The sequence below is a fragment of the Glycine max genome, chromosome 20 (genome assembly GCF_000004515.6).
Source record: "Glycine max cultivar Williams 82 chromosome 20, Glycine_max_v4.0, whole genome shotgun sequence".
Lineage (NCBI taxonomy): Eukaryota > Viridiplantae > Streptophyta > Magnoliopsida > Fabales > Fabaceae > Glycine > Glycine max.
In genome coordinates, this window is record NC_038256.2 from 35,038,858 (window position 1) to 35,055,232 (window position 16,375).

Consider the following 16,375-nt stretch of genomic DNA (forward strand, 5'->3'; position numbering starts at 1 on the left):
CATACACAACCAAGTAAATTATGGTCATAGCAATTAGCAAGTGAAGCTATTATTTTCGTGATCTAAATAAGCAACGTGGCACCTACTGAATTGTCTTAGAACAAATTTTTGCGGGGAAAGCTTATACAGTTAAACTTAACACTTTTTTATTAGGTCTGTATCACCCAAAATGATACTAATATAAAATGTACAATATTAATTAGTAATACGTCTCAGTTAAGGAACTAAAGGAGAATATTATTTAATGTGAAAATCATAAAAAAAACACAAAAAAAGATTATAGGTAATATAATTTTTTGTTTTTTAATAAAAATATTTTTACTTTAAATTTTTTAATTAATGCTGTCAAGAACATTGATTAACATTTTTAATATAATAAATAAATTATTTTGATGAATTATTGAAAGACGGATTCATTTAAGTACATAGTTTGAGTTACTCTTCCTCGAGTCTTGCTGCACATTTAAGTCTATGGTTTTTATTCTTTCACCTTGTAAATTGAAATGATCATTCATTGGTCAATTTTCCCGGTTAGTTCCCTTAAAATATGAGTCTCTAGGATTGTTTGAAGATAGAGCACTGGGAGTACTAAAATTCTTCAATAACATTTATTTAAAGCAAAAGGTTAGGTATATAGAAATTATAAAAGCTATTATTTCCTCCATCTCTCTTGTTCTGGTAGTTGTACATGTACTACTTCCTTCTTTGGGGGGGATGTCAACATAGTATTTCTTGTTCATCATCGAACCCATTTGGGTTGGGTTTGTTTATTTGGGCCAATATGCTGAGAATACAACTAGAGTGTTGCTAGGTGCATCCAGCATTTTAAAAAATGGTAAAATTGTTCTTGTTTGGTTTTCCTCTTCCGGATCAAGTTGATCCGTAACTTCCGGATCAACTTGATCCGTAAGAGGAAAAATAAAATTTTGTTAATTATACAATATATTTAAAGATATTTATTTTGCTAATCAATCAATCAATCATAATTCATGTTAATCAATCAATCATAATCATAATTCATGCTAATCAATCAATCATGCTAATCAATCATAATTTCCTAAAAGAGGATATATCTATATATAATCATAATTCATTCTAATCAATCAATCATGCTAATCAATCATAATTCCCTAAAAGAGGATATATCTATATATAATCATAATTCATGCTAATCAATCAATCATGTCAGTCAATCATAATTCCTTAAAAGAGGATATATCCGAGAAAACTGAATCTAATTCAATCATAATTAGCATGAATTATGATTATATATAGATATATCCCTCTTTTAGATAATTATGATTGATTAGCATGATTGATAGATTAACATGAATTATGATTAGGATTGATTGATTAGCATGGATTATGATTATGATTGATTGATTAGCAAAATAAATATCTTTAAATATATTGTATAATTAACAAAAATTTTATTTTTCCTCTTATGAATCAAGTTGATCCGTAAGAGGAAAACCAAGCAAGGGCAATTTTGTCATTTTTTTAGAATGTTGGGTGCACCAGCAATAATGCTGGTGCACCTAGCAACACTCATACAATTAATTGAGTTGGGCCAATTATACGTCTGGTAAGAGTGTTGCTAGATGCACCCAGCATTATTGCTGGTGCACCCAACATTCTAAAAAAATGACAAAATTGTCCTTGCTTGATTTTCCTCTTACAGATCAAGTTGATCTGGAAGAATAAGAGGAAAAATAAAAATTTTGTTAATTATACGAGATAGTTAAATATATTTATTTTGCTAATCAAATCAATCATAATCATAATCCATGCTAATCAATCAATCATGCTAATCAATCATAATTCCCTAAAAGAGAATATATCTATATATAATCATAATTCATGCTAATTATGATTGAATTAGATTCAGTTTTCTCGGATATATCCTCTTTTAGGAAATTATGATTGACTAGCATGATTGATTGATTAGCATGAATTATGATTATATATAGATATATCCTCTTTTAGGGAATTATAATTGATTAGCATGATTGATTGATTAGAATGAATTATGATTATATATAGATATATCCTCTTTTAGGAAATTATGATTGATTAGCATGAATTATGATTATGATTGATTGATTAGCAAAATAAATATCTTTAAATATATTATATAATTAACAAAAATTTTATTTTTTCTCTTACGGATCAAGTTGATCCGGAAACTTGATCTGTAAGAGACTTCCAGATCAACTTGATCCGAAAGAGACTTCCGAATCAACTTACAGATCAACTTGATCCGTAAGAGGAAAATCAAGCAAGGACAATTTTGCCATTTTTTTAGAATGTTGGGTGCACCAACAATAATGTTGGGTGCACCTAGCAACACTCGTCTAGTTTGGTTCGGCCTCTTTTGTTACAAAAGGAAGAAATCTAAATAATAATTTAAGATGAAATTGAAATGAAAGTGTTTATAAGTAAAAAGAATATGATCATTTGAGACAAAATCAGCTAAAATATTTATTTGTAAAGAAAGTAAAGTTAAAGTATCTACCAAAAAAGTAAAGTTTAAGGAGGTTAAATATATTTTATTTTAAAAAAATAGTAAAATTTGAGTGAAGATGTATATCCAAATAAAAAAATAATAATATTATGAATAATAAATTCTAATCAAATTAATAAACTCAATCCACATAAGTAAATAATAAAATTGCCATTAGCAATTTACAATAATGAAGGATGGAAGTGGAAGTTTTCTTGGGAATTATGAATTGGAAGACTTAATTATCGTATTTAATATGCATTTTAAAAAAGGAATATTTTTAAGAATTTTTTTTAGTCAGTTTTTTCATTAAAAAAATGAAAATCTTATTTTATTTAGATTAATTTTCTTCCATTATAATAAAATCACGATATGATTTTTTATTAAATTATATAATCTAATAAATAATCAATAAAAATACGCATAACTTCAATTCTTTAGAAAAATAAATTTTATTGATTTTCAGAAGAAGAAAAAAACAAAAAAAAAGTCAAAAACTTCTCCCTGGGCAAATACCCTTGATAAATTAGAGAGTAAGGGCAATGAAAGCATATAACCCTGGGCGCAGAGAAGAGAGAGTTGAATTGGAAGAAAGAGTAGATCGATCAGAGAAAGAGGGGAGATGGAAGTTGAAGGGTCATCGAAGAAGATGATAGCGACTCAGGAGGAGATGGTGGAGGCCAGGGTTCCTCTGGCCTACAGGGACCAGTGCGCCCACTTGCTCATCCCTCTCAACAAGTGCAGGCAGGCCGAGTTCTACCTCCCATGGAAGTGCCAGGACCAGCGTCACTCCTACGAAAAGTGCCAGTACGAGCTCGTTATGGAGAGAATGCTCCAGATGCAAAAGATCCGCGAGCACCAACAAAACCCCAACGCCAAACAACCCCTTATCGCGCTTCCCAAACCCGCCAATGCCTGATTCATATTCACTGTATGCTCCTCTCTTCTTTCTTTTTATTTCTTCAATTATCTCGCTTTGTCACTAATCGGGACTTAGGGTTGCTGGATTCGAGGGTGAGCGATTGATGCTGTTATACCAATTCAATTAGGGTGCTGTTTCTCTATTACTAACTAGAATTACTCTATTTTCTGAGATACATGTCTTTATTTTAGTTAGTTGATTAATAAATCTGCCACTGGTTTCATGGCTGAAAAATAACCCTTCATATTGGTGATGGTTTGGGGTATGTAGTATATCGTTAATCACAATGCTGGCTGCAGGGGAGTAGGATTGTCACCTTGAGCTTTATCTTTGTACATCATATTATTTGTATGGTGAATTCGGTTGCCTTTGCATACAGTAATCAAATTATAATTATTTGGACAGTAAACATCAAGGGTTTGCAAGATAAACAAGAGTTACCCTAATTCACCTACTCAAAATGTTCAAATGTTAATTGTAATGGAAACCTCTCACAAATCAGAATATAAACTTAGTTGGTTTTTGAGTTTGATGATAGATCTTGAACTCGGTCTACTTTTCACTCTTCTCTCTCCTTCGTGACTCTTTTGCTGCTTTTCTTTGTGTTCTTATGGGGTTTGCTTAGGTTGTTGACTATTACCTTTGTGACACAATAAGAGGCTGTGTTGTCTCAGCCCTCAGGCTCATGAGGCTTTAGATCAACTTTTAAGTTGTAATTATAAAGGCTGTGAAGCATAGTGAACAATTAAGCAAACTATCTTTACTCCTTTTTAATTAAATATTTTGCCTCAAGATAGTGTTATCATGAATAAGTGAATTTAGCTTACTGTGGAATCTGTAATTCTGTTGGTCACTTGTTTCTCTCCAAGCTGGAGGTGCGGTGATCTTTATATAATGTGCTTCCTGTCAGACCTGGAAATCACAAATGATATATAAGTATAACTGTTCTGCCTTATAAGTAATAACAAAGACTAATAGTAGTTATATGCTTTGAGGGTCTGTCTTTGTAGGTTTCATTTCCTCCTTGATATTGTTTACATGCTGTGTTGATCTTCTTACACCCCGCACCCTCCCCCCAAAATTCTCTATTGAGCTTTTGCACTTTCTAAATGCCTTTTGGTTCATTTACTTTTAACTTTTGACAGGAACCTTTGCTTGGGACAGATGTTATTTCATGTTTTGCTATTGTATGGATCAAAGTGACTTTGGAATGTTTGTCCAAAGACTACTTCAGACTTTTTATATTTTATTTCTGGCTATTTCTGCTGTCATGGACCCATGTTTCTCCTTGGAAGAAATAAAATTCCTTGTTAACGTTTCTTAAAGGGAAAAATTAACTGATTGATTTCATACACATCTTGCCCATGCCCTTGATCACTTATAATAGCTTAGAAATTTGACTTGTTTAGTTGCCAGATCCATATTAGATTCTAGAACACTTGGCTAGCGATCAAACAATTTAATTAGGCACTTGAATGACGTGTAAACTAACATTGTCTACTCCAGTTTTGAGATGGTGTCAGAGCCAAGGATTTAACATAATTTTGAAAAGAAAATGATTTTCTGGCAATAGAAAGGTTATATTATACCTATTGGGATAAGTTTTTTGTTTTAGTAGAAAGGTTATATTGTTATAGGAAGGAGTAAAAGGAGTTTTAAGTGGAAAGTTCACAAATCCTGTTGAAGTAATCATACAACTTCATGAAATCAATTTCAATGACGATGTTTAGGAAAAGAAATAAATTCATTCTTAATTGCATTTCTGATCCCATGGTCGAGGTCTGTTACTGCCAATTTGTTGGCCTCTGATCGATGAATTTCACTGTGGTCTATAAATATCTGCAACCACTTCATTCCAGTGCTGTATTAAAAGTGGGAGGATTTTGGGATGCATGGAGTTTTATGGTTTTTGGATTTTTCATCCTCTTAGACTTGGAGTTTAGCTTTATATACGAGGCTGCTGTCTCGAAAGTTACGTTGAATGTGAGTTTACCGATCAAACAATTCTTTTCAACTGATTTTTAAAATATTTTATATAAATACTAATTTACTCAAAATTAGTTTTACTAAAAATTGAAGTTAAAAAAATTCGAACACTCCACGCCAATGGGTTTAAAAAATTGAGAAGTGTAGTCACTGTACTGTCGCACTGCAATCCGATATACCAATTGGTTTGTATTTCCATTAGCTCACGAGTACCTGAAAATTGGAAATTTGGAACAAAAGAGAAATAAGAGTTCCTAAAACTTTTAGCAAGAATCAAAGCCATCCCGTACCAGACGCACACCGACTCTTTTTTTTTAAATTATTCTTTATATCACTAAATCACTTTTATTTTTAAGGTTAAATTAGTTTTTTTCCTCTAATTTATTTTTTTTGTTCCGTTTGATTTGGTCCTTTATTTTTTTTTTCGGATTCGATTTGATTTTCTAAATTTTAGAATTGATTTGATTTTAGTTCTTTAATTTTTTTTGGTATAATTTAGTTTTCTAATTTTTAAAATCAGTTCAATTTGATCTTGTTATTTGAATTAATTTAAGTGGTCCAACTGTTTAAATATATATTTTGTGACGGTTTAAAATCGTTATTGAATGATTTTAAGTAAATACAAAATATGATTTTTTTATATTGTTAGTCCAATTTAAATTATATGATCAAATTGAATTGATTTTAAAAATTAGAATACCAAATTGAATTTCAAAAAAATTAGCTAATCCAATCGAACTTAAAAAGTAAATTAGAGGATCAATAAACTAATTTAATCTACTTTTTAACCATTAAATCCGTTTGTCCTTTATTTTTACTTGATTTAGCTACGATTTTGGATTTTAAGCATGATTTTAATAGTAGCAATAGCATTTTTTTTACTTATGCTTTAAGGGGTTTAGTGATATTAAAAAATTAGTAATGGGGAGTAAATTAAGAAATTACGAAAATATAAAAGACATAGTCATTTATTGAAAGTTTAAATTGTAAGAGTGTTCTTCAGAGAACTGGGGCACATTGATTCTGCTAGATATCGGCAATGTTAGGAAGACATCAGGCGAAATGTTTATTGCCTGCTGTATACTTAGTTACCTGTAAATACGCTCAAATTAGTAATGATTTTAGCATAGTAGTGAAAAGAACATGCCTTAGAAAAGAGCATGTATAGGGCTTTACAGAGAGAAATGGGATTGCTTAGGGTGGAGGATGACTAAGACATCATATAAGCTTTTGTGGTTACCCGTATGCAACCTTTTGTGCTCAATGGGTGCCGACTTGAAAGAAGCATGAACCTTCACACGGTTGGGCTAGGATCTTGGGCTTAAGAAGATACAGAACAAAATATATACGTATAATTTGAATGTGTTGACGATTTGATTAATTAAAATAAAATAACGTTATTATATTTTGGTTCACTTGTCCCCCAGAATAATTAAGTGGAATATATGGACCATAAACATGAATAAAAAGTTAATAGAATATTAGGACTTTCAAAACATATCAAGGGAATGAACAATGATTGAAGTAGAGGTACCTACCCCCTTGACTTTACATTCTCAAGGCATTGAATTTAAGTTAGCTTAAAAACAAAAGTTTGAATTTATTATCCTATGTCTGTGTGCTTTCGATTAAGCAGAAGTTTCCGGTGTGCCTCTTAAGCAAAAAACAAGTGCTGTGATCGAGAGTCCATCAAATATCCAACTTTGACGTATTGTATGGTGGCGTTCAAAACAAGCTCTGCAGTCTACACATCTGATTGGAAGATAATTGAACAATGGGATATCAATAAAACTTGAGTAATCTAAGAGGATTCTTTTATATGTTTAATGTTTTTTACTTTTTATATAACTGTTTCGTTATAAAAAGAAAAAAAGAAAAAAAAACTATTTAGTAATAAAACTGTGTTTCTTAAAAAAAAATAAACCAAACAATTTTAAACAAGGCTGTGTTTTGTTGAGTGAAGAGGAGGAAAATGAAGGAAAAAATAAAATAATATGGATTTTTATGGGGTCTTACACCTTTTGTATTTTACTTTAATTTAAATATTTTTATCTTTTTATTTTTATCCTCTAAATCAAATACAACATTTATACTGTTAAACATTTTTGTTATATAAAAAAAAACACTTCTGAACATTTTAAAGATACTTGTTCACCTGAGTTTGTCTTTTTCTTTAGTAACACAGTTAGCTTCTTTTATTTATTTATTTAATAGATAGTAACAGTTAGCTATATGCGGAAAATAATGGATTCACATAGCAAGTGTCACAGGTGATCGTGATGTTAGATATATAACTAGCGAAAAATAGTAATAGTAATCACCCTTGTTTAAAAATTTCCAAAGATATTATTAAATGTTTATAGTTTCTTTAAAAAAAGAAATGAAACTTATTGATTATTTGAATTTTTTTTAGTGAATAGTTTAATTGATGAATAATATAGTTTTCAAAATTGAACCTGACTGATGAATTCGATCAAGAAACAGTCTAAAATCTAAATAACCAATTCAGGCAATTCTTAAAATCGGGTGGATGTTGAACTCGTGAACCGGTCAAGAATTTATGAAACTGATGAAAACTGGTATTCCAATGATTCTGGGCAATTTTTTTATGATGTTATTAATGTTTTTAGTCTCCACTAAAAATTTATCCCAATTGAGGATCTATTTTTAAGCTTAAAAGAAAATAGTGAACGTATACCTTTCTTAAAAAAATCTTGTTATTTTTCTTTCTTCCAAAAATAAAGGATAAAATTAGATTTAGACTCAATGATTGGGTGTAGGTGTTATCCGTAATAGAGAGTAAACGATCAACTTTGTCTTTAAAATTATGAGGTGTGGTTAATTTAGTATTTTGAAAATAATATAAAAACAAAAAGGTTCCTAAAAGTATAATTTCTCATTAATTTTAGTCTCTGACAATAATTAGTTAAGTTTAAGAATTTTTTAAAACAATAGTATAAGGACTTTCAAGAATTTTTTTTTATCATATCATTACTTTTAAAGACTAAACTAACGTGTGAAGAATAAAATTCGTCACCTATTTCCTAAAAATTTTACTAGTCAAATTTGATTTGGGTGTGTGTATATAATCACTAGGGTCGGTGAAGAGGACCATATGCATGCATGGAACACACATATAACACAATTCATTCACTAGTATATTTATCTATGCTCTGAGATCTGTACGTTCGTTTATATATATTAGAGTACTGTTATTTAGTGTAATAATGTAGTGCATTTTAAAAAAAGGGTGATACACAGAGTAATAGTGTGATTTGACGTCAAGGGACAGCGATCGATGTAGATCATTAATGAAATTTATTCCTTATAATGTGAATGCACATATCACAGTGACAGGTGACTTGCATGCAATAGTTATAATTAGCAAGTAAAAAATATATTAGCTAGATATAGCATGTGGTTTAGGACCAATATAATTCATATTTGTTAATTAATATGATAGTGAGAGAATGACACACGATATAGTGTATATATACGAATACGAACTAGTGATGCACGAGGAAGTCAATCCAAACCACTTTATAGGGTAAAGTAAACTATTGGGCGATACACATTCTTCTTCTTTTTTAGCTAGCAAGTCCAATTCCATCTAGGGAATATATGATGACTAATGGAGATAGGCCCCATTTTCATTGTCCCCATCTTCATGCTTGGTTTTATTTAATCCTTGAAGATAGGGAATTAGGTGGACTAAACTTTGTGAGGGAAAGGTTTTACTTTGTTTTCATATAGGTTAGTCTATACCTTGGTCTTATATATATGCACGTAACTGACTGTAGAAAGTTCTAATCTATATATATAGTTCATGATCACCCAATGATAAGCCCTTCATGGTATAGATTATTTTGGTACGAGTTATAATATTTTTATTCAATTATTTTCCTTATATATATATAAAAAAAAGAGACTTGTTAATCCGTTTAGGCTATATTACCCACAATGGATTTTATTTTATGATAATTCTGGTTCTTTCTTCAAATATGAACATTCTAGTAAATTTCTGGCAAATCTGTCACTAATATTTTAATAGTATCTATATTGTCATGAAAATAAAGTTTATTCTACATAGCCATTATCTTTTTTCCTAAAATTTAAGGAAAACACTCTCCCCTTTTGCTTTTCTGAAGTCATGGTGAAGCGTATTTTTTGTCTAACACTGACCAATAAACCATTGATGTCGCTGCCAGTATGTTTACCAATTTATGAAGTAAAATATTGAATACCTTTTCTTTAATTTTCTAAATTATCAAACTATTAACGAACCGTTTTCAAACCCATACTTCCATTCCATGTACGAGCATTCTAGAGGGGGGAAAATAACTCTAATCACATTTCCTCCTTGGATCCTCATTTGGTATTAGGATTTGATTTCGTGTCTCTTTCAATTTTTTCCTTCATTATGTTTTTAAACTTTTTTTCTCGTGTATCGTGGAGCCCTTTCAAAATGCAAAATTTTAATTACACAACAATTAGAACTTAACAGTAACAACTAATGGTTTTACAATAAAATACCAGACATATTTAATATGTATTTGAGGAATCAACCTCCTGCTTGATTCTTAATTAGACAAATTAAAGTTGAAGCCTAATTTTTTTTCCAAAAAAATCCTTACTAAATTCTATAAACTATTACTGCAAAAATTATCAAAAGATAAAACATTCAAAAATATATTTTATTATTTTCTTATGAACCCAAAGTATCTACTACGAAGTCGAGAAATTAAGATGCATTTAAAGAATTGATATCTCCTAGAAATATTATTAAGTATATATTTTTTTTATTTAATAAATAAAGTGATGGATTCAAAAAAACATTAGTCGCCTTGCATGCTTAAGTCGTAAATGATTTTGAACTTATTGATTAAGAAATATTAATTATAATAGTAATATTATAAATCCAATTTAAAAGACATGAGCAAACATGTAGAAAAAGACAATCTTACTATATAGCCTGGGTTAAAAACAATCTCATATTCAATTATTCAAATAGCTAGTGTGAGAATATTTGTCACAAATAATAATAAACATTGTTAGTCCAGTTAGTCATATATGAAATGAGTCGATTTCATGCAAGCTTTATTCCATATATTGTATATTGTGATCTTACTAAACCTAATATTTTTATGTGAAACCGATCATGCTGCTTCGAATTCTCCGAGAATGAACATTTATAAGTGACAAGATGAACTTGACACATTTGTTGATATATGATATATATAATTTCACATGTTTTATAATATTGAGGTATTCCTTCATTCTTATGCGGTTTGTTTTTACATTTATCCAAATATACATTGTAATTAAGGTCAAATATTCAATGATTAGGTTTGTGTTCCGGGTGAAACGATTTCCATCATACTGATACGTACCAGGGAGGCATGATGATTGGAGCTACGTGAATTCTGAATGTACTGTAGTTTAAATTTTTTGGCTTGTTACAACCAAAAGATGTGTTAGTGGGAAAAAATGGTATGCTTGAATAAAGATGCAGCCAAGATCGTGTTAATTTGTGATTTTACTATACAAATTACAACATGATATATGTACCCAAAAATATATGGAATACCATGTAATCATTTTCAAAATATTATTTTATGATAAATTCATTCTATACTGGCTAGGAGAACTATTAATATATAACTGTACACACAATGCAGGTATATGGAAGCCAGGCAAACGTATTTTTTACTCTTCAATAATGGACTTCAAATTTGAAGTCTTTTGTCGCATGTAATTGTGTCTAATGGTCCCTTTTTTCTTTATCTCATACTTTGTCAAAACAAGTGGGCAAAGTATGGGGTCGAAATAATTTGTCTTTTGCCTAATTCCTAAACCAAACAGTCTAGACGCACCCTTTGATTGATTAGCCATAATTAATTGTTAAACAATGTTTTTTGGAGCCAGCCAAAGGTGGAGGATTCATATCATGCCTTGATTTAAGTGTTCCTTTCAGGGATTTAGTGATGGAAAATGAATGTTTTGTTAATTAGGTGTCCTTGAATCAAGGAAGATGTGTGTGGAAAGAATATATCAAAGAACGTGGGGTTTGTTTTGCATACATGGATTCACCATCCCTTTTTTGACAAAATGGTTTCAATGCCAAAGAATGTCAAACCGCATTTTGGGCGTAGCAGGTTGTGCATTATACACAATGGTGGTAAGAAGAACACGTGCGTTGCTTAGCCTTTTGGATTCTAAAAAACAATTGACTAATAGCATGGCTCAAAGGCTGCCGCAATATTAATGCAAACAGGAGGGTACATGAGTGGGTTAAAAGAAGGTAATTAGGTAGAAGAAAAAAATGAGAGGGGCAGCGGAAGTAAGGGGCATAGTTTGAAAAAATGTACACTCAAAGAAATTAATAAAGTGCCATCCAAATGAATTGTAGAATTACCCCTTTAATAATTATTGGTGAGTATTCTATATTTTTTTTCTTTTGACAAAGTAAGAAAAGTTGTTTATCTTAAATTGAATAGCAATTCATACTTAGTAGCACAAGAATATATAAACAATAATTATTTTATTGTTTATATAAACAATGAGAATGTTATTTTTCAGTATTTTAAATAAATGTGTTATGTATTTAACAATAATTATTTTATTATCTTATTAACATATATAGTAATAAATTTTTTCATCCTTATATTTCTGGGGGAAAAAATAATACGTGAAACAAATTTTCCCTTAATCTATATTTAAGTCCATTTAAACCATTTTCTTGAATTAAACCATTTTTAAAAATTTTCCCTTGTTCTCTAATAACATCAAACCCTCAAAGGGAATGTTTTACCACTACTATAACTTCTGCAAGTTATTATCTAGTAGTGATACATTACTATACTTGATTATTTAAGTGTTATGAAACTCATGGCTTACTTTTTCCTTTATTATATTCTTGAAATATTTAATTGGTATGTTATTTATAAATATTTTGTTATTATTTTTATATGAAGTGGACTTTTGTGAGTCTACGAGTTGAGTCTATGAGTCAAGTCTATGAAATTCTCATGAGTCTACGTAAGCTCTCGAGTTTGATAACCTTGCTCACAAGGCATGGTGGCATAATTCTTTAACTCACTGGCCAATAAGATGTTTTTTTCTTTTTCGACGATAATCTTTGTTTTTCAGGTGTGTTGTCTCTCACCGTGCAATGGTTGTCACTACTAGTACCCCCAAACTCGCCCCACCGTCGCCGACGAAACCTACTATGTCTCGACATCATCAAAACAACAACATGTGCCACCTTTTTTGGTCAACTTCTTCTTTATTTGACATATCTACTACTTTCTGGTACAATTCAATAGCACCCACTACCACCATTGTACTCGTCTACCTCTGATGAGTCTGACCCATTGGTCAACCTACGAAGCCGGTGCACTGATCGCCTGATTCTCTGTTGAAGTTGTCATTGTTTGCCTGTTGTGGGCTATTTTCACTTGTAGATTCCATTTCTACTGTTCCTTTCACTTTATTCCTCCTTGGGTATCATTATTTGGGCCTCAAGTTCACATTTTTCCTTCGTTTGCTTTGAGTTTGGCTCTTCTTCTCCTCGGTTCTTCACTTCCAGTTATGTTTTAGGCCTCACTATCTCTTTGTTGCAAAGATCAATATAGCTACCAAGCCCAAGGGTACTTGTTGTTTTGGCTTGGAAGTCCTTCCTAAAAAAAGCAATGCTCAGTTTGGTGTGGTTTTGAATGTCACCAAGGCTAACACTTTTTTTGTTGCTTGCAAAGTATCTTCTCCATCTCCTCAACAAGAATCTAATGCTCCAACTTCTGGTCTAAATGGCCCTATGAATGAGATATCTCTAGCACCAACACCTGCTTAAGGGAACACAACATTAATATTATTCCCAAATTTCAACTGGATCCTTCCTTATCTCTTATTCTGGTCTCGTAGTCATTTCTAGCATTGTCTGTTGTTGCCCTAAGTCCTAATGGCAATCACAGTGAGCATTTCTTATTTTTCTAGTGATTGTCTATGTTTTGTTGTGCATATGCACCCTAGTTGTTTTCTCAATTGTTCATATTACAAAAAGAAAAATTATTCAGGTCTTTTTAAAAAAAAAAATAAAATCCAAGTCTTGTTTTCTCATAGTTTTTGGTCTCTTTCTCTCTCTATTATAGCCTCCTGATAACAATATTGCCATACTAGTCCAGTTCTTTAGGTCAAGCTTTTGACCCTATTTCAAATCTTAACCTCTAGCTTTTGTTTTGTTAGATGTTAAGCATTAAGTTGTTGTTTTTCCTATCTTATAGGATGGTTAAGCATGTGTTGCTTTTGTCTTGAGTGGTTAAACATCATGTTTAGCTTCTGCTCTTGATGATTAAGCTTTGTTGCTTCTGCTTTTATGGTGGTTAAGCATTTGTTATTGGTTGGCTTCTGTCTTTTTAGGTGGTTAAACATGTTTGCTTCTGTTTTGAGTGGTTAGCCTTATGTTTAGCTTATGCTTTTGATGGTTAAACTTTGTTGCTTCTGTCTGTATGGTTGTTAAGCATTTGTGATTTGTTTGCTTTTGTCCATGGTGGTTAAACATTATGTTAAGCTTTTGTCATGGATGATTATGCATTTGTCATTGGTTTGCTTCTGCCTTTTAGGTGGTTAAACATGTTTACTTCTTTCCATGGTGGTTAAGCATTGTGTCAAACTTTTGCCATGGATGGTTAAGCATTTGTCATTGGTTTGCTTTTGCCTTTGAGGTGGTTAAGCCTTGTGTTATGACTTCTGCTTAATACTTCTGCTTAATGGTTAAGCATATTCCAATTGTCTTTTAATGTTTTCAATCATTGGCAATTTGTTGTTGATGTATTTCTAGCATGTTTCATTGTTTTTCACTTTTATTTGGTACTTATATGGTTCATCCCAAGATGGTAGTGTTGAGTCCGCCTTCCAACTTGTGGGGGGCTATTAAAGATTTGTCTTAGATGCACTAGCCTATCCTTGTCCTTTGTCCCAATCATGGACTTAGTTACTGTCCTTGGGGCTCAATAAGAATCATCTTTTTAGTCAAGACATTGTATTGTGACAAGCTAAAAGCTTTTAAATTTAATAAACACTTATAATTTAATAAATTAACTTTTTAACTTTCAGCTATAAGCTTCTAACTTTCAAATATCAATTATATTTTCAACTTCATTTTTAAGTTAATTTTGTCAAACATAACCTAACAAAATAAATTAACCTTAAGACTATGTTTGATGTTTTTTTAATCTTGTTAATATATAAATTATTTATTAATTTTATCATTAATTAATATTCATCCAACTTATCACTTTTAGTAGATTTGTTTCTTTCAAATTATATTTTTTCATTCAAAAAATTCATATAAGATTTTTCTTAGAATGTGAGTTTGAGCCTAACTCAACCTCAAAAGCTAGCTCAAGGGGTGAGGGTTGTCCCTCACTTATAAAGTCTAATATGGTTGTATTGTTAACCGATGTGAGACTTGGATTATTTCCAACACACCCCCTCACGAGCTTGATGCGTGAATAACAATTGGTGGGTGCTTGTCACCACAAGGGAGGACTAGCGGAAGAACCTGCTCTGATACCATCTTAATGTGAGTTTGGGTCTAACTCAACTCCAAAAGCTAGTTCAAGGGGTGAGGGTTGTCCCTCACTTATAAAGTCTAATATGGTTGTATTGTTAGCCGATGTTAGACTTGGATTATTTTCAACAATTTCATGGTATCATATTACTTAGAGAAAAATTTTTGAACCTTCCTTAACCTTCCGCACACAGGCCTTAACGTCGTTCAGCCTCTTTCTCCTTTTTCTCCCCTTCTTCTCCATCACCATGCCTGACTCAAAATCTACCTTTCATCCAACATCAAGAATCATGTCCCAATCATTCTTGAGATGAAAAATATCCAATACACGACATGAGCTGAATTTTTCAAAATTCATGCATGATCTCGTAGGGTAATTGATCATATAATTCCTCCACAACATTACAAGTCCTGACAAGCACAGGAAAACAATTTCTTTCAATTTTATCTGAATTCATTACCATTCATATATCTGGTCAGTTTATGTTGGTTTGGTGTTTGAAGGAAAGAAAAAAAAAAAAAGGAAAGAGAGTTGGCGCATATGCCGAGGCACATTACCGTTTGGCTGGTCACGCCAAAGGTACCGGCGGCCTCTAGGCTTCCCCAGTCTCGACTCTATTGTTTTTCACTCAACAATCCACAGTATTAATCTAAGTTATAGTTGGAAAATAAATAAATAATAATGAATGAATGTTGTCACTCACTGACTATACTACTAGTGAGTACTGAGTACTGTGTAGTGTGTAGGCTCCCTCTGCGCTGCAAAATACAAAGTTGCAATTCATGCACCCTATCCTATCAGATGCGAACAGTGATGATTTAATGTTGTTTGGACTGTTTCATAACCCATCATTCCATTTGGCCAGGAATTTCCAGCATTCCTTTCCCTTCCTTCTTTACCTTCTGCCATTTCCATCATTATCACACTGACACACTTCAGAATCAGAGAGAGAGAGAGAGAGAGAGAGAAAGAGTTAATTCTCTCCATTCCTTTTGCCTCTCTCTAATGCCATTACCATTACCACGCCACAACCTCTGCACTTTCTGGCATCTTTTAGAACAATTCCTTCTGATTAGCTGAGAAAACCATTTTGTATCTTTCATCTGTTATAAATGGTCAGCTGCCTCAGCACCCCAATTAAATATCCCATTTATGATTCATATCCGTGCCACTATACCCAATTCTTTTTCATCTGTGCCTTCCCTTTTTCTACATAAAATATATAGGGATAAGTGTAATACTATATCATAATTTCAACATTCTTTTCTAATTTATACTACTATTTATTGGATAATAAATAAAAATATTTTTATTTTTACCAAAAAAGGCAATTCAATTTGAATCAAATAAAATCGTTATGATTGATGGAAAATTTCGGTGAAATATTTAAGGATA

At 31.5% G+C, this 16,375-nt stretch overlaps 1 protein-coding gene across 1 annotated transcript; it reads left to right on the forward strand.

Annotated features, from left to right (window-relative positions):
- The first annotated feature begins 3,112 nt into the window (after positions 1 to 3,112).
- On the forward strand, positions 3,113 to 4,778 carry LOC100306450 (uncharacterized). The gene is given in 2 exon segments (NM_001248299.1): positions 3,113 to 3,434; positions 4,571 to 4,778. A coding segment is annotated over 1 exon segment (297 nt). The 5' UTR covers positions 3,113 to 3,125; the 3' UTR covers positions 3,423 to 3,434; positions 4,571 to 4,778.
- Positions 4,779 to 16,375: the final 11,597 nt, after the last annotated feature.